Here is an 18,686-nt window from a genome sequence, read left to right as displayed (position 1 = left end):
AGGCACAGTGAGGAGCTTTCCAGACATGGGATCTGAGTGCAAAGGAGTAAAGCACCAGAAGGAGAAGCAAGCGAGGATGAAGGAGGACAGAGAACTTCAGTAAAACATGTAGATGATCCACTGATTTTATGCCTAATATCTTCCAGTACAACTAGGCTTGTAATCTTTTCTTCAAAGCAATCTCCAGATGTGACTGGAGCTGCCATGATGCCTGAGAAGCATCTTGCCTCACATTCTGCAGCACAAGTTGGAAAACTCTTCCCTATTTTGCCATAGTTTTCAACAACCGGCTCAAGATGCTGCAGGCCCATCTCTGAGGTTGCTGGAGCTTTTGATGACCCCACCAGTACTGGCTGGGGGTGGAAAGCACTGATGTGTCACAAAATGCATTTAGGATTAGAGGCTACACAGCATCCAAGCTCCAAGAGCCCACAGCAAAACTAGGAAGCACAGCAGCATAACTGGACTTGTTCATGACTAACTGCTATTTTCCTCTCTGTCTGTCAGAGAGTTGGCATAATTCACACTTTCTGATGGCTTCTTTCTCCTGCAATCAGTACGAATCGTGTCTCAGCCATGGAATTGCTCATGGGATCTCGAGGGAACACCTGTAGCCCTTCAGTTTCCCATCCCACTTTCTACCCCCAGGCTGCTGAAGCCCTTGTGAACAGCGAAGACTCGGTGGAGCAGGGCTTGTGTGGTTTGACTGAAAGTCTGCACAGGCAGTTTATCCTGATGCACATTTGTCTGCTAAAGAATATCATCCATACTATTTTAAATAAAATCAAGCTCTTTCTTTTCACCTAACAGGCCTCTTCTGCCAAGACTGCTTGATGTGAACAGTTTTCTCTGTGCTTTGATTTTGTATGTTTTTTCCTCATTTTAATTAAAACACATTTTAAACTGTACATCCTTATTTTTTTAACTATTCCTTTTTCCAGGGCAGAAACTTCCCTTTTCCTTACTTACCCAGGTTTCTGCCTCTGCTGTAGGGTGTACTAATCCAAAGTTGTCAGGCCATGGCTGATGGAGTATTGAAAATTATTCATGTCCCTAATAGCTAGTGCAAAAAGACATGCTCTTCCTCGCTAACAATGAATCATAGAATCATAGAATCATTCAGGTTGGAAAAGACCCTTGAGATCATCGAGTCCAACCATCGACCAATGGTGCTGAAGTCCCTTGCAAATTTTAGGGCTGTCTTTCTTTTCTGGTACTGGTCAGATTCTCCTTTAGGAGGAGAGTGAAGAATGACAATTCAAAGGTACAGCCAGATTTCTGATATTTGTATGCAGTCTGCTGCTCTGTCTGCCTCATATATGTTCTCTGCACTGACACAAATCTACACTCTGACAGTTCAAATGCTTGTAAAGAGGTAGAGATACCGCCTCACAGAGATTAATTTTTTTAAAAACACCTATCATTTTGTGTAATCTGCTTCATCTCAAAGGCAAATAATAACACGAGGAATGCATTATCTCATAAAATGCCTTTACTGGCCTTTTTCACTTTCATTGTCTGCTGTTTTTGTCCCTTCTGTTACTGTAGCACATGCAGAGTAAGTTTCTATTTACCTTCTTTTTAGAAGCATTTAATAAGTGTCCTGCTTTCAGCTGAGATAGAGTTAATTTTCTTTGTAGTAGCTGCTGTGTTTTCAGATTTGGTATGAAAGGAATGTCACTGAAACATATTGTTTTAGTTGTTGCTAGGTGATGTTTATACTAGTCAAAGACTTTTTTCAACTTCCTGTAGAAGCTGGGAAGGAACATAGGCAGAACAATAGAATGGCCAATAGAATATTCCATATATTTTCCTTTTCTGTTATTGTTCTATTAAACTGTCTTTATCTCAACCCATGAGTTCCTTTTTTCCGTTTCCTCTCCCTTTGTCCCTCTTCTCCCTACCCTTCTGCAGGCAGAAAGGGAATTAGTGAGAGGCTGTACCGTCCTGGTTGCTGGCTGGGGTTAAACCATGACAATGAGTCAAATGATTGCTATCAAAAGATCTTTTGATTTTTTACTATTAGCCATAAATATGATAACTAATAAGGAATTTTCTCATATGCATTGCTCACATTTGCCTGCCTACAGGCTTTCATACCTACTTCACAGTTCCAGGTTACACCTCTGAAGAATCCACCCAGAGGATTACAAATTATAGTTGGAGGATTCCAAATTACAGTTGAAGACTTACAAATTATAGTTAAATACCTTGTGCCCTTCTCATAGCCTTTGTAATAAAATTTGGTCCCAGTTATTATGGAGAAACATTTGCTGAATCATATTAGCCACTAGATTCTTATGGCACAAATATCTAGTGCAGAACTAGTTAATAAACCTTTTTTTTTTTTTTTCCTCTGTCAACATTGTGAGGCAGATTGGAGGAGCCATTGGAAATCGACGAATTAATCCGACGTTTCCGTGCCAACATTGTCATCAGTGCACCAGAGTCCTTTGAAGAAGAGGAGTGGGCTGAGATTTCAATAGGTGCTCTGCGACTCCAGGTACAAACTCCTCTCCCTTGTCCTAGTCCCAGTGTATCACAAAGTACTTTGACCCCTGGAGACAAAGCGATATTTGCAAGGCTTTGACTGGAACAAGGGTGGCACAGTTTGTGCAGATGAAATTTATGAAGTGTATAAAAAAAACCAAACATGCCGTGACCTGTGGCTAACATGCTGCAATATAATTGAGAGGTTTTGACATATTTCTCCACACCTTTTTTTTATTTTATTTCATAATTCATAGAATTTTCCACCTCTATCCAACTGAGCAGAAAAATTGTCACTGTTTTGAGGCAGTTTGCAGCAAATATTTAGCCAGCATGTCATGAGAGAATACTGGTTGCTGTTAAGCATAATAGTCCAAATGTAACCTCAGAGTGCTGCACATCAAGTAACTGACTGCCGAAAGACTGGACATGAATACAAGTGAACAATCACTGTCTATTTTCCTCTGTTGTATACGTTTCATCTTAATCTCCATTCAAGTCATGTTTCTCAGTATAGCCTGGTAGGGTTTTTTTGTATGTTATGCTTCCTATCATATCTAACAACATAACGTGCTTTGTACTGTAAGGAAAATGCTGAAGAGTTAGACTTTGTTGGCACGTACTTTCTTTTAAGAAAAACTTCAGCAAAGGATCCATGAAGAAGCTACACATGGAACCCAAGGGAATAATGCATATGTATTACATGTTGTATTGGATTTGTCTGGTCCTTAGATATGAAGTATGTATTTGAAAATGCATTGTTTAGGATGTGAAAGTGGCTTATTCATTGTTTTCTTAGGGATGATAATGAAGGTTTGAATAACAGAAGTGCTAAGGTCGGATCTAGAAGCTGTGATAGACATTGCTCCTTTTTCTTTCTGGTCAGCATACTGTAAGAAATGGAGAAGCCATTTTTTCAGTAAGGGTGGAAATTATGAATTATCTGCTCTCTTCTTATGTGTACTTTGATCAGTAATGTGTAATATGAGTTACAGAAAACTGAGGGAAAATTTCTTCAAGTAGGAGCTGAGGGCAAAATCCTTGGTGTATAGTTTGGTGGAGGCTGGAGTGGCCCTAGGGATCTCAGTTCAGAATACTGTTGTGGAAGATACTGTAAAACTACAGAATAAAAAAGCAATCCTGTTCCTGGCATTGAAATACATTAGGAATGCAAGCTGAAAATAGAAATGCTTATGCAACTTGCATTGTCTTTTCCAGTCTCTGCTAGGTCCATATTCAGATACCCATGTAGTAACAGTAGAAATTATGTTAGTGGTACTTGATGCCAGGAAAATGGTAGAAGAAGCTGTTGAACAAAGCAAAGCAGGGAAATATATTTCCTTCTCTGTCTTATTTTCTTGTTCTTTTAATAAAATATTAATGCTGTGGAAAATCATCTTCTGAAAAAGCTGAGCCAAATGTATAGTTTTGATGATTACACTGAAGAGTTGTACAAGCAGCTCTAGATGTACCTCAAAGGACTGAAATAGCACTTCAGATCAGCATATAAACAAGTTTGCAGTGTGAGGTTTAATTATTTGCCCTACTTGAAATTTATGACACATTTTACAAAAGTAGAATGTGTATAGTGAGATACTGTTAAGACAGTTACTTTCTGTAACATACAGCTTTGCTAGAGTTAAGGTGGCAATATTAAGGAAAACTGGAATATATATTCTTAATTTAATGCTTTAAAAGGTGAGAAGACATTAATTGCAGGGTTTCTTCCCTAAAAAACCCCTAATTCATACAAAAATTAACTTTAAGAACCGTGCTCTGTATGATGTTATAGTAGAGGTTCTCTTTATTTCTTCTGATTATATAAACCTGTGAAAATTCTCATGTTGCATTCTGATTATCTACAAGTGCTATGCCTATAGAAAAGAACGGGAGATATTATGTATTTCAGCTGCACTGAAACAATATAAAACAAACCCTGTTAGTATAACTCCAAGAAAATCCTCTTTGAGTTAAATTCTGAGGCACTAGCTTGATTTTGTATTCAGTTCCCCTTTAGGCAAGTAGCCCTGCCAGCCCGCAGATGAAGTGAAGCCATCAGGAAATACAAATATGTAAATGTTTTTGATTTCTCAGCTTCTTTCTGTGGGAAAGTTTTCCTGAAAAAAAAAAAGAAAAGAAAAGAAAAAGTGAATTAAAAAAATCAGTGAGACCTTCACAAGTCTTTGAAAATATACCTACATTTGGTGAACAGGCCTGACTACTTACATAATTAAAGCATAAAGGAAAAGTATGTGAAAGATATGTTTTTAGGATATTAGGGTGGTCAGAAGCTTGTACTGTTTTGTGTTATACTGCTTTGATATATAGCTGTGAACCTTCTTTAACTGAAATTTCAGGTTGTGGGTCCGTGTAGCAGGTGTCAAATAATCTGCATTGATCAACAGTCTGGGGAACGAAACAAAGAATTTCTTCAGTCTCTGTCTGCTGCCAGAGGGAGAAAGGTCAGTACAGTACTCCAAAATAGCTGTATAGAAAAATGTATTGAGAAATATCTGCTGAGAGAATATTCACTATTAAGTTGTTATGCTAATTTTTACCATTTGTTTTTTTGGTAAAAAGAGGATGCACTTACAACCCAGATATGACATGGTTTTTTTCTATAAAATGCTCAACATGGTTTTTATTCAGAAATTTACTATTAATATGCATTACTTTTACTGTGCGTGCTCTTATTCAGCATGTATGACTTTACAATGTGTTTGTTTTGGTCTTGAAAAACACAAGCTGATACGGTGATGTCATTCAAAAAGAGAAATCTGCAGAAAAATAAGGATGTGTTTGAAATTATACAGTTAGCTCATAAGACTAAATATTCTTACTGTGAGGAACTACTTAGCAAGAAAAAATGGAGCAGATGTGAATATAGTCAAAGTGGAGACAAACTGATTAAGAAAGCGACTGGAGAATAAGTGTGAAATACAGGCGTTTATTTGGAGTCCTTCTGCTTCCTAAGGTTGCATTGCTTCTTGGAATTGAGTGCTTAGACGATGGCTAGACAGTTTGGCATCCAAAAAGCTTCACAAACCTCCTCATAAGTATTTATTTAGCTGAGAAACCTTACTCTAAATTCATTGCTTCCCGCTCATTAAACTTCTGTTGTAAAAGTTTGTTAGCCAGAGACCGGGCACAGCACAGAGGCAGAGCAATAACAAGTAGGTTGAAAAACATTCACCCAAACAATGCACAATCAAGTTACAAATAATGCATTCGTTCTTTGGAGAAAAAAAAATAATAATGATGAATTGATTCGTCTCAGTGACTCATTAGGCAAACAAAGGGCTGCGTTTTCAATGAATGTTATCCTTGGTGAATGGCTCGGTCTGGGAGCCAGTGCCTGGTGCGGAGTGAGAGCGGGAGAGGGGAGCGGGCAGGGGCCGGCTGGCTCGGCACAGCTTCCCCCTGACCTGAGGTGACTTGGGGTTGCACAGCAGGCTCTGGCATCCAGATCACCACAGCACACATGCCTTTGTGAGACGAGATCCTGGCCACGGTGGGCAACCTTAGGACAAGAGCCCTCTCCAGGTAATTTTGAGCCACAGCTGGAACATCTGGGACACTTTAGGGTGCGTTCTGGCACTCTGGGCAGGGATGCTGCCCAGCTGCCACATGAAGTGCAGTATGCAGAGGACTTTCCCTACCCACGTGGGTTTTACTGGATCATGATTTGAATTCTCTGTAGAGGGAGAACGCTCTGTAGTCAGGGACCTTCTCAAACGGCAACAAAACCTTACCTGGGACACAGATTCTCAGGAGAGGCCATGCACCTTCTGCACGTTTCCCGCAGCAGAGATGAGCTTCTCTTTGATGCTGATTAGCTCAGCCAGGTGAGGATTTCCTTGATACAAGCACTCCTAGAACCCAGTAAGGCAGTTCACACAGAAGGCAGGCAAAGAGAGGGATCCGTGCTCCTGAGAGCAGCCTGGTGCCAGATGAAAGAGGCCGGGCAAGGCCAGGCGCTGCCAGCACCGTGCTGCTCTGCGTCCCTCCCCTGCCCAATGATACTCATTCTGCACAGAACCAGGCCTTCAGCTGTTTTTTTTATTTTTCCCAGCCTTCAGCGCTGCTGGCAGTTGGGATCTTGTGAGCATGCCCTGCTCTGCATAAAGCCAAGTCCTCTGGGTTAGCTTGGCAGCTGAGAGAGAGAGTTTGAACTGGTAGTTTTGCCTGGACCGGTCTGAGAAGACCTCAGAGACCACCCCTCCTGCAAGTCATCTGTGGGCTGATGGTCACCAGCTGATTATCAGTGAGTAGCATCCGAGGACTGTGGCATCTTCAGTGTGCTAAGCAGACTGGCAGAGGATGTTGATCCAAACCTTTCACGGTTCTCAGTGGGGAGAGAGAAAGAACATCCATGTGACTGTGTTAAATTGCAGAGCTAATCCTTTGGTGACTCATGTCTCTAGCATGCGCCTTTCTGTTAAGGAGTCATCTAATAGACTTCATTTTCTTTTTTTTATCAGATGCAGATTCAGTGAAGGAATTTAGCAGTTTGTTTCCAGCTGTCAATAATGCCATTCGAACTGCAAAAAACAAATGCAGCAAAGTAAGATTTAAGCTAATTTCCCAGTACAAGGGGAACTGATATTTTTGAAAGAGTATTGTAGTTGCTCGATTTCCAAAACATTAAAGATACTGCACACAATGAATGGATAGCAAATCCTGAATGCTTAATAAGAGATCCAGATGTCAATATTTGCCATTTTCTTTTGTTTTTCCAAGAGCACCAACCTGGAAATACATATGGAAATTTATCAATCTGATAGCCCAAATGACAGCACTGCCAATGAATTTCAATAGTGAGCTAAATCAAGGAAGGCTTGTAAGAGATGGTTCAATACTTATTTCTGAAATCATATTTTTCTCCATTCCTCTGAAACTCGGAGAACCTGGTGCTCCAAGTTGAAAGATTGAGGCTTTGCAGAGACAGATTGCAGCTGAAAGTCAGAACCAGCTACTGTAATTTGCCACACAAGCAATTTGCATGTTTCCTGATAAATGTAAAGCAGGGTGCTGAAGCCTAGCCAGCTACTTTTTATGAAACCTTTTATCACATTGTTTGAAATAAAACGCAAACACCTCTACAAAGCAAACTTGAGCTCTGCTGCCATCAGCTCTGAAGAAGCACTCATTAAGGATTCCTTCTGTAATTTTTGACTGAAAAGAAAAAACGAGCTCTCCTACTGTGACAGAGCTCCCTCTGTTACTGCAGGAGACTACGAAGGACCGGATACCTGCATTAAGCAAATAGCATAAAAATAGCCACATGCTGTTTCACATGCATCACACCACCTGATGCAAAACGCACGTAGAGAGAGAGAACATTGAATTCTCACCCCTCTTCTGTGTTCTGCAGATGCAGTTTAACGCTAACAATAGCAGAAGCCCCGTGGGTGGATTTGGAGCCCTGCTATAAGCTGGGACTTGCTGTCAAGGTAGCCAAGGGAATTGCATTAGCAGCCTGCCCCAGCAGAAGCCTATGGATAGCGGTACATCAAGGGAAATCCATTATGTTTGCACATGCCCTCATACACTAAAAGGCTTGTGCTTTTTTTTCCTGCGGGCTGTTGATTCTCCTTTATGTGCCTTGGGAGAGCTTCTTTCCCTGCAGAATTAGATGCCGTGCCTTTGGACTACTTACTGAAACATCAGCAAGGATAGCAAATGACTTCTCTTATCTGATGCATCATTATCATCATTTTCATAGTAATGCAGGGCTTTACAATATGCAGTGCTTTTCATCCAAAGATCTGGAACATTTGCAAGCAGTGATTGATGTAATCAATAGACCTCTGAAATAATATGGTTCTTTTTTCTCATTGGTGGCTAAACTGGAAAATACATTTATTTAAGGTAGAGCAAAGGAAAATCAGTTCTTAGAAAACATTCTGCTGTCCAGTTATTTCTGACAGAACAAGATGGGGTTTTTTGACACCGAGTTAAAAGTTTCCCTTTTTTCCAATCTGAAAAATCAGCACATTGAAAGCAAGTGCTTCCTCTCTCCTATTTTGTAAGGCTTTGCTAATAAGTTTTGGTGAATCCAGAGCTAGTAAAGCATCATTACATTAAAAAAAATAAATATTCGTCTTCAATAATTGCATCTCCCTGAGAGCTACATCCAGGGGCAAAATCCAGAACTAATCAATCCAAAGTTAAGTTTTAGCATGCAGTATCGCTTAGGTGCTTGTTACATATTCTTATAGGGCATTTTCCTTACCAAGTGCTAGTGTCAATTAACTGATTGTTTAGGAGCTGTAGTTTGAAGGGATCTCATCTCAGACTTTCTCAGATATAGTGCCACATGTTTCTATCCTACAAAAGGACATACTGCACCCAGTATATTTCTCTGTCAGTGAATATCTAAGCAGGACTCACTACTGTTGATCCAGCAAATGTACTTGAAACAACATGCAAGAATGACAGCATTTTATAGCTCCTCCTTTAAGTGAATGTGATGACTATCATATGATTCACTGTTGGCAAGAATAAGTACGTTTTATCTGTTTCTCCCAGCAGTGAAGTGTTGTGCTTTTCACTAATCAAGAAGCTTTACATTTTTTGTCCCTGTGAAGTTTAAGAGTGATGGGAAGAGCCCCTACTGCCATTAGAAGATTGAGCAGATAAAACCAAAGAACTCCCAGTCCAGCACTCCCTGCCCAGTTCTTGGTGTGTTCTGGGGAGGTTATATGCAGAATAAAATGCCCTTGAAGTCAGGAAACAGAGAGAGATTATGCGGTTCATTGTAATAACTCTGCAGGCTGTAATCTCTGTGTCTGAAAGCCTCATTTTTCAACAGTGAAATGTGAGAAGGGCCAGTTTCTGCATTTTATCTTTCTCTTGAAACAGAGCTGAAATGGCAGGATGCACAGCTTTTGTGGTTGCTTGGGGGGTGCTATTATCAGTATTTGCTGAGTCAATATTTGTAATTGCTGAAAAAACAAGGAAATTTACTTAAGAGATATTAAATCCCCTTCTGGTAATCAAAAACTAGATTTTGGTCTAAAGAACGTTCACAAAAGAAAGAGGTCAGCAATTCCAAGCAGGTATTAGTACTAAAATATATATACCATCAGTATACCATTACCTTGAAAACTCTTTAGGGGTCACCCAGTCTCAGCACTGAAGAAAATATTATGAGACTTTAGATGCTCAACCAGAGTAGGGAAATACTAAGAAAGAGCAGTATTAAAATAGTATTTGAGAACTCCTGAAGATAAAATGTATTCACACATGCCTTTTCTTAAATAATTCTGAATGGTTTAAAGTGCCTTAAGAAAATAAAAGTCATACTAAATGATTCACAACAATAAAAAAATTAGGAAATTAAATTCTTCACAGTGAACAATCTGCCCAAATTTATTTTAGTCTTCTTTTAAGATAAATCAAGATGTCAAAACAGTAAATATAAATAAAAACTTCTCATGTATCAAATAAATTAATTTACACAGATGAGTTATAAAATCCCTTCCTGTGTGAAATGTGGTGTGGCATGGACTAATATTCATTTTACAATATTTGTTTTATTATTGACTGAATTTTTAAAGCAACAAAATTATGGCAACTGTCATTTTTGCACTAGGATATAGGAAGTAAATCCAGGTTATTAACCACAAGGCTGAAAAACACATAATTTATGCCAATAGAGAAACCACAGCTTGTCAACAAATAAGAGAAAAGCAGTAATGGAAAAGTAATAGTCCATGCTACAATGTTTTTAATCAAACAGTTACTATCTAACATTTAAGCATCATGGTTGATCCAACGTAGTCATTGTGCTAGAGGACTGGGATCTTACTATGCTGCTACTGTTCCTCAGCAGTAAGTATTACAACACTGACCATAAGGATCTACCCTCTGTCCACCAGTGTTGACACTTTTATGGTTACAGGTGTCCAGAAAGTTAATAGGTTAAATCATTAATAAGGTAGGCCTGATCAGGTCCAACTCATATCCCATATATGTGAAATGCCAGGGAGATGAAGGAATAGCAGAAGTAGCCAAAAAGCTTTGCTTGGCAGCTGTTTTTCTTTTTAATGTTTAGGATTACAAATGAAACAGAAGGATCCAAATTCAGAGTCTGAGGCCATGTTTGGATAGACCACTGCTTTTCACCATCTCTCTTACTTGGGAGTAGGTCTCAACTTCTCACTAATTCTTCAAAGAATAAATGATGTTTCGTTACCTCATTACTGTATTTTATTAAATTACACAGTACAAGAATAGAAGAAAATATACTGCCTTCATATTTAGTCTGTCAAATATGCTGCCTTAAATTCAACTAATACTATTTTTTTTTTAAATTGATTGCAATTCCTTTTACCTAGTATATTTTTCTAAACCTGCTGTAAATGTAATTCCCTCAATTTCAGGATCATCAATGAGAACAACAGTAGTAAATGTAATCAGGAAATGTTTTATTATTTTTCCTTTCCAGAAATATAAATTAATTTCATTTGCTTATGTATTTACTTTACACTTAGGAGTGACTGGTACATTTTCGCTGTAGCCTACCAAAACAAAATATTTCTTATTGAAAGCTGTAAGAAAAGACAGGAAAATCAGCATTGGGTTTCCAGGGTCCTCGGTCTGAAGAAAAAAGACATTCAGAAGTTTACAAATCAATTACGAATTTAACATGGTTTTCAACATTCCTTTATTTCTTACTTTACATATTTCTTTAATTAACTATTATCTAATCATTTGGAAAATATTATCATGAGGTTGCAAGTCTGTTTCTTGCACATTTCTAAATCCTTCACTGTTGGAAAACAAAACCATAAAAACACTGTGACATTTCCAGATCACACCCAGCTGTTCACAGCTACAACTGTAATGTTCAATGTGCTTAGGATTAAGACACACGTAAGGGTGCAGACACTCAGATCAGCTTTTTGGTCAGTGGGTGAAGTTGTTATTGTGTTCCTCTTTTCTTTATTATTCAGTTTCACAAGGACACATATCTTGGTATTTCTAATATTTGTGTAGGATGGCTTCACAGGTAATGGCAGATAACAAGTGGTAGTCCTAATAAAACAAACTAACTGAATATTTTCTCTAAAATATTCATAAAAACAAATGAAGGGAAATTCACAAAGGCTAGACAGAACAAAGTTCTGTTAGCAAAGCAAATAATTCATGGTAGAAGATGCAAGACTTTTCCTTACTGTTTGAGCATATGTGCATTCTCGTGCTGCCTAGCCTTTAGTTGTGACGATGCATTAACTGAAGTTGTCAAGAAGCCAGAACAGTCATTAAATGACAAGACTGTGAAGGAGTGTAAATTACATATATGATACTATGGAACTCATGATGAAATACTGCATTATTTATCCACTTACTTCAGGTATTCTTCTTGAATAGCAATGGGGTTAGCTTTTGTTTACCAGTCTATTATAGTTAATTAGTTAAAAATATTCTTAATTACATGGAGATAGTACATATTTCCATGTTCTTAAAGCAATGTTGTTTTTCTAAACATATCTGGGTTGTGAGATCCTCTATAGATCTGATTACTTCAACGTGAGTTGCATCTCAATAAATATTTTGCTTTTTTCAGACAAACTTTGGCATATACCTGATGAACCAGCCCTTGCACTCATCCTTTCCATATATTTTATCTGTTGGGTCTCAAGTACTTCCCGTGCTGAAGGAGAATGCAGAAATTCAGCCCCCGACATCCAGTGAAGAAAAATGTTCAGGATAGATTCTCTGGTGGAGATGAGATTTATATGCAATTCCAGGGAAAAGTCAGTAGTCAGTTATACAAAAAAAAGAAAAAGCTTCCACTCATTTGCTTCTGGTTTAAGTCTTTTAATTTTCTGTTTGCTGTAAACGTTATCAGATGGTAGAACCCTTGATAATTACAGCTCACCTACATGTTTTTGCTTGTGATTATGTTACAGCAGCCATAACTCTATTTTGCTCAATTGCTTCAGGATGCAACAGGTTTGATCAAGTTTTACTGGTGGATGACTCCCTAAACAAGCCCAACATCGTTGTCAGAAACCCACATCTCAATGAAGGAAAGTAAACACAACAATACACTACTTCCTTATGTTGCTTTGTTAAAACCACAATTGGGAGAGAGGATGCAGGATATATTTCAGAAACAATGTGGGTGGGAAGGGAACAGTGGGAGAGTGGCATGAGAGAAAGCCCATTCAGCTTTTCAAAAATGACACTGAAGGTGCTGTGCAACAGTCTGGAGGCACTGGAGGGAGCTGTTATTGGGAAATCTGTCTCCTTCCTCGGAAGCGGTATGTGAAGATGCCAAAAAGACACAAAGATCAATGAAGATTCAATACGCTGTTTGCAAAACACATTCCCTGTGAAGCAATTTCATCCATTTATTCTTAACTTCTTCCTCTCGTTCCCGTTTGCTACTTTTCCATCTGATTTGTTTTATCTGATGACTTCCCACACACTTGTTTCCTTATCTATTTGTGGATGTTGACATATTTTTTTCAAATTAGAGATTTTTCAACTAATACAATCATGTTTTCTATACAAACTTTGTTCATCCTCAGCCATTCTCTAATGGCCACTTAAGGGAACTATTGAAGTTTGGATGTTTCTCCATCCTGAACAGGTCAAAGTATTCTTTTTTCTTACTGGTCATACATATGATAATGTCCTTCTTAGAATTCTTTTGAGTTCTTTACTCTCCTAAATATGACTCATTCTTTCTGATTTCTGAGTGCAAATGTCTGAAACCTAAGACTTAGTCTGAGATATCAATTACTGTGAAAATTAAAAAAATTAATAAAGCAAGCCATAAAGAAAAAAAAAAGCATGGAAAGTCAATGTAATGCAAGACTGAACACATTGAGGCCAGGTGTTTTATGACCCTAACATGTGGCCAGCCAGCCACGGGAGAATTTCATGCTTCCAGGAAGTCCTTCTGGAAGAGGAAATTCTCCTAGATTGGCTGCTGTATTGCCATTTGGGTAGTGAAATTTTGACCCTGTTAAAAGCACCATCAGAACTCTCATCCAGCATTTTCTAGGTCTTCCTTGGGGCAATTTTGGCTCAAACTATGTGAAAGTGCTTCTGGCTGAAGCAATCCATGAGTTGTTTGAGTATATCCCTGGAGGGGAGCAAGCAGCTTTGTGAAAGATTTGGTCAAACAGTCGTTCTGAAAGGGGAGCGACTACCGCAGAGCGGCGTACAATGGGAAAATGGAAGCGCATCGCCCAGTGTGCGAATCAGAATTCAAAGATCATCCTTTTTCTTTCTCCTCTTTTTTTCCCAGCCAGCCACGGGAGAATTTCATGCTTCCAGGAAGTCCTTCTGGAAGAGGAAATTCTCCTAGATTGGCTGCTGTATTGCCATTTGGGTAGTGAAATTTTGACCCTGTTAAAAGCACCATCAGAACTCTCATCCAGCATTTTCTAGGTCTTCCTTGGGGCAATTTTGGCTCAAACTATGTGAAAGTGCTTCTGGCTGAAGCAATCCATGAGTTGTTTGAGTATATCCCTGGAGGGGAGCAAGCAGCTTTGTGAAAGATTTGGTCAAACAGTCGTTCTGAAAGGGGAGCGACTACCGCAGAGCGGCGTACAATGGGAAAATGGAAGCGCATCGCCCAGTGTGCGAATCAGAATTCAAAGATCATCCTTTTTCTTTCTCCTCTTTTTTTCCGAACTGGTTTCTTTTTTCTTCTTTTTTTTTTTTGTTCTTTTGAAGAACTGGTTTTACTCACTTCAGCTGGAACAGACTGTTATTAGTCTCTCAGCAGAGCTTTGTAATGGAAATGAGAAGAGACATTATCTGTTTCTTACAACCTGCCATAAAATACATGGAAAGAGAGAGGTGTTTCATATGTATGTAAACTGAGGATCAGTTTTGAGAGTTATACCTTCCACTTCAGAGCCCAAGCACTGCTCCTTGATGTCTGCTTTGAAAAGCAGGGGTTTTATCTGTCTAATAGTCAATTATCTGATGTTGTAATGAGCAGGCTTTTTGGAACCTTGAAAAGCAGTTTCCTGGTATCTAAATCTCTTAACTGTTTCACTCTTCTGTTGTGCAGAACATTGTTTTGTTGGATAGAAAGCCAGCACAGCTCTGGCAAATTTAATATGAAGAGACCTGCTGTATGATGACCTTCAGGTGATCTCTGGTGCTTTGCTCTGTCCTCTTCACCTCACCAGTACGTCATTTGTTTAAAATGGCACAGAAGTTAGAAAAGGAAATTGAAAGCAAACCCCAGCAAGCTCTGTTTCACTTATTATTGGATTTACTACAAAATAAGTCACTTTGGTACACAGTGGCTTGACAGATACTGTTTGTGAATAGCCTTAATGCAATGTATGATAACTAAAGGATGAGAGGATTTGAACTTTAAAAATGTCATGCTTGGTCATTTTGACCTATTAGTTACAGGCAATTATGCTTTCTCTCTGCTGTGGCTTAGTAATATTAGATCAAGAATAATTTTGTCATTTTACAGGGGGAAAAAAATTTTTCTCTGATGTATGAACATGCTCATTAGTACATTCTGTGCATTTCCCAGAAGGAACATCCTTGTGCTGTAGTGATAGGAAATGTCACAGTGCTTCAGATTGATGGAAGAGACATAAGGAATCTTTCATCTCAACAAAGGATAATATTTCCCTTCTAGTAAGTGGAGTGTTCCCGCCAGTATCGATCTGTCTTCCCATCAATGAAGACAAATTCTTCTCAGTGCCAATACTCAGTGGAAAATCCTGAAGTAGGAAGAATCACTTTTAAATGGCATGCACTGTAACTTTGTAGAAAGAACATCCCTCCCATAATGTGAAAAAAAATTCAGAGAAAGAAGAAACTTAGCATAATGCAAGCCCATGTACTGCAGGAACTAAAAGGGCATAAAAACTTCAAAACACTGTGTATATTACATGGAAAACTTATATGTAGTAAAATGGGTGACTTCTCAATATGTCGAGTATATAGAAAAAGGACCATTTCATATGAATGTAGGCTCTTTGATCTGAGTACTCCCATTGCTGCAAAATTAAATCTTTGGACTAATTCTAAATCTTTGGACTATATGTTTACCTTATATGGGTAAGATATGTACTTAATACAGTATTTCCAGAGTGCTGTATATAGAAAGTCCTCTATATATTTGAAAGCTAAGTCCATATTTCCTTACAATGAATTATTCAGACACATTCCATTTTCTATGGGACTTAACTCCTTCTCAAATCTCAAGGCAAAAGTGGTGATTATTACAAGCTGTAATAATAGCCAGGAGGCTGAAATCACAGAACAGTAATCAGCATTTTTAGGAGAAGCCTCTGAACTCTGTGCTCTCTGATATGAGTAAGATATTTCAGATACAGTTCATGATTTATATACTTTCAATGGCATCCTTGAAAATATGGTCAAAATTTTAGGGCACCCTTCTGCCCTAATTATACACAAACCAAAAGGAAGGACTGCATAAAAAAACATGATTGTTGTTCATAAATTGTAGGGATTATGCTAGGCATTTCTTCTTCACACTGGTTTTTAACTTTCTTGGAAACGAAACCAATAAAATAAATGTTGTGCTTGAAGTGTCTACTGGTGGTGCTTGCATTCTTGACCTTTGAGCTCATGAGATGCTAAGTTCTGCTTGGAGGCATTGCTGGGCTCATGAAGGGATGTCTCATTGCTGCTGGGACTCACAGGTGAGGTGTTCCTCCAGCTCTTGTGCCGACAGCCTCTGTCTGGCTAGCCAGCGTGCCAGTTGGTTGCACACTCAGCTCAGGCCCGGCAAAAAATGCACTGATAATCGCTGGTTTCCTTTAAAATATGTCCAGGGGCAGTCCTGTTGAAGCCATCTCTGTTGTCCAGAGGTTGGAGCTCTCACCAAGGGAGAGAAGATTCATTTCCCTCTCCTTTGCCTGGAGGGATCCTACACCATCTTTCTCCACTGCCTAACCCATCAGTCAGTAGGCGAGAGTGGGGACTTACCAGGACTGGGTGTGTGGGGGAGTCACAGGGAAGGCTCATCCCTGCCTTCTCATGAGGATTACATGGAAATGATCTGTGAATCACTGGGCCAGAGAGAGGGACATGGGCACAGTGGGGCAGGATCTGCACGTGACTCCACGCTACTCATTCATGCTTCTTTCGATTCACTGAAGGTGGGAGGGGAAGAAGAGCATGACTCTAACCCAACAGGTAAGTCACTCATATGGAGGTGAAAGATGTGGGTACGTCCCAGTCGCTCTGATTACACTGCTGTCATCAAGCAGCTACTTGGACAAAACATAGACACAGCCACCAGAGAAGGGAGGAGAAAACAGAGCACTCCTCTCCACTGGGCATGTAAGATAGTGGATTACAGATGTCTCCTTCCTCTGGCCATCAGCACTTAAGTACAAGGTGGAACTTCAGCAAAAATAGAGGAGAACACCCCAAGTGTGCTTTGGACTACACCATTAGGAGAAACACCAGTTTGAGTCCTCGAAAGCAGAAATGGAAATGAACTCGCATGTCTGACATCTTGCTGGGTGGACCAGCCACAAGGCCAAAGTAAAAAGGAAAAAATGTGGGTGGGAAAGAAAGGTGGCATTTCATACAAAGTTTAAAAGCAAGTAGTGATGCCTATGCCTCACCAGGCAGTTTGTAATTTTTTTAGGAGATAAAAGACACCAGCTCTGGAGTCGTTAACATGGGAAGGACATGGACCTGTTGGAATGGGTCCAGCAGAGGGCCACAAAAATGATCAGAGGGCTGGAGCACCTCTCCTATGAAGACAGACTGAGAGAGCTGGGGTTGTTCAGCCTGGAGAAGAGAAGGCTCTGGGGAGACCTTATAGTGGCCTTCCAGTACCTGAAGGGTGCCTATAGGAGAGATGGGGAAGGACTCTTTATCAGGGAGTATAGTGACAGGAGGAGAGGTAATTGTTTTAAATTGAAAGAGGGGAGATTTAGATTAGATATTAGGAAGAAATTCTTTGCTGTGAGGGTGGTGAGGCACTGGAACAGGTTGCCCAGTGAAGCTGTGGATGCCCCATCCCTGGAGGTGTTCAAGGCCAGGCTGGATGGGGCTTTGAGCAACCTGGTCTAGTGGGAGGTGTCCCTGCCCATGGCAGGGGGGTTGGAACTCAATGATCTTTAAGGTCCCTTCCAACCCAAACCATTCTATGGTTCTATGATTGTATGACATAGGTATCTGCAGGCCCATAAACTGGATTCAGATAACTCAGAGTAAGTCACCAATACTGAGGTACCTCTAAAGCAAGGTGCCATTTAAGAGGCCTTTCTTGCCTCTTTTATGTCAACTCACTTCACTGCTTACTCAGTGGGGTGTCAGTTGTGGGTCCCTTCCAGTGGAAAAGAAAATAGGTAGGTGCCCTGCATAAGGAACAAAGTGACTCACTGAGGACTGTGGACAGGGAGAGATGTTAGGGAGGCTTGATATGGGGCATCCTTGAGCATCACTGCCACAGGCAGAGGTACATCAGCAACCTCTGTAATAATCCCAGAAATATGTGACACAGAACAAGTAAGTAATTTTTTGCTTGTGAAGTCATCCTAGAAGGGTGATATTCAAGAATTGCGCTGTTGGGGAACAGACCATGGCAAAGGCTGGATGGGGAAAGGGGACAAATATGTGTGTTGTAGCATTTGCCACCGAAGATTGCTGAGGAGTTTCTCAAATAGCCACCAAGTAAGACAAAATGTGAGGAAACAGGGAACTTGATTTAGTACACTAGTTTCATGGCAAATTTGAAATTATATGGATCTCAAATGAGGAGCCTCTTGCCTTGCATGGCTCGTGCATAGCCTATAATTAGGTGCATTTCTGTGTTAAACTCAGTTTCTTCTCTGAATCAAACTATTCCACAGCTTGTCAACACGCTGCACATCTGGATTACAACATCAGCTCCTCCTACACAACCAGTATATTCCATCCTTGAGCCCGTCTCATGCTTGTTGCTGTTTTTCAGAGGTAAGTGTCCCATCTGGGTTAAAGTACTCTGGCCAGGATTGTTAATGGTTCCTCAGTCCAGAAGTGAAATCAGCTTTTGGTTTCTGAAAAGGGCTGTGTTTTCCATGAGGCTGTGTTTGAAAAGCCAGCCATGATCTAATGTCAAGTCTGTTGTTTTCTGATACTTATAATAGATGAATCACATAAAGCTGTTGAAAAGTTTGTGAGTTATTATTTCCCGAAGCAAAACAAAACTGGAAGACTACAGAAGGCCCTGT

General features: G+C 39.8%; 1 protein-coding gene across 1 annotated transcript in view; it reads left to right on the top strand.

Moving 5' to 3' along the window:
• MOCOS (molybdenum cofactor sulfurase) overlaps positions 1-13,274 on the top strand; it is a 206,320-nt gene extending 193,046 nt beyond the window's left edge. The window contains exons 14-16 of the mRNA XM_014938434.1: positions 2,377-2,503; positions 4,848-4,952; positions 12,065-13,274. Of these exons, the coding sequence (XP_014793920.1) occupies positions 2,377-2,503; positions 4,848-4,952; positions 12,065-12,211 (379 nt within the window). The 3' untranslated portion in view covers positions 12,212-13,274. The remainder of the gene's footprint in view (positions 1-2,376; positions 2,504-4,847; positions 4,953-12,064) is intronic.
• The last annotated feature ends 5,412 nt before the right edge of the window (positions 13,275-18,686 follow it).

This window comes from Calidris pugnax, unplaced genomic scaffold (genome assembly GCF_001431845.1).
Source record: "Calidris pugnax isolate Ruff unplaced genomic scaffold, ASM143184v1 scaffold13, whole genome shotgun sequence".
Taxonomy (NCBI): Eukaryota; Metazoa; Chordata; class Aves; order Charadriiformes; family Scolopacidae; genus Calidris; species Calidris pugnax.
Note: the sequence above shows the minus strand (reverse complement) of the source record. Positions and strands in the feature narration are given on the sequence as shown.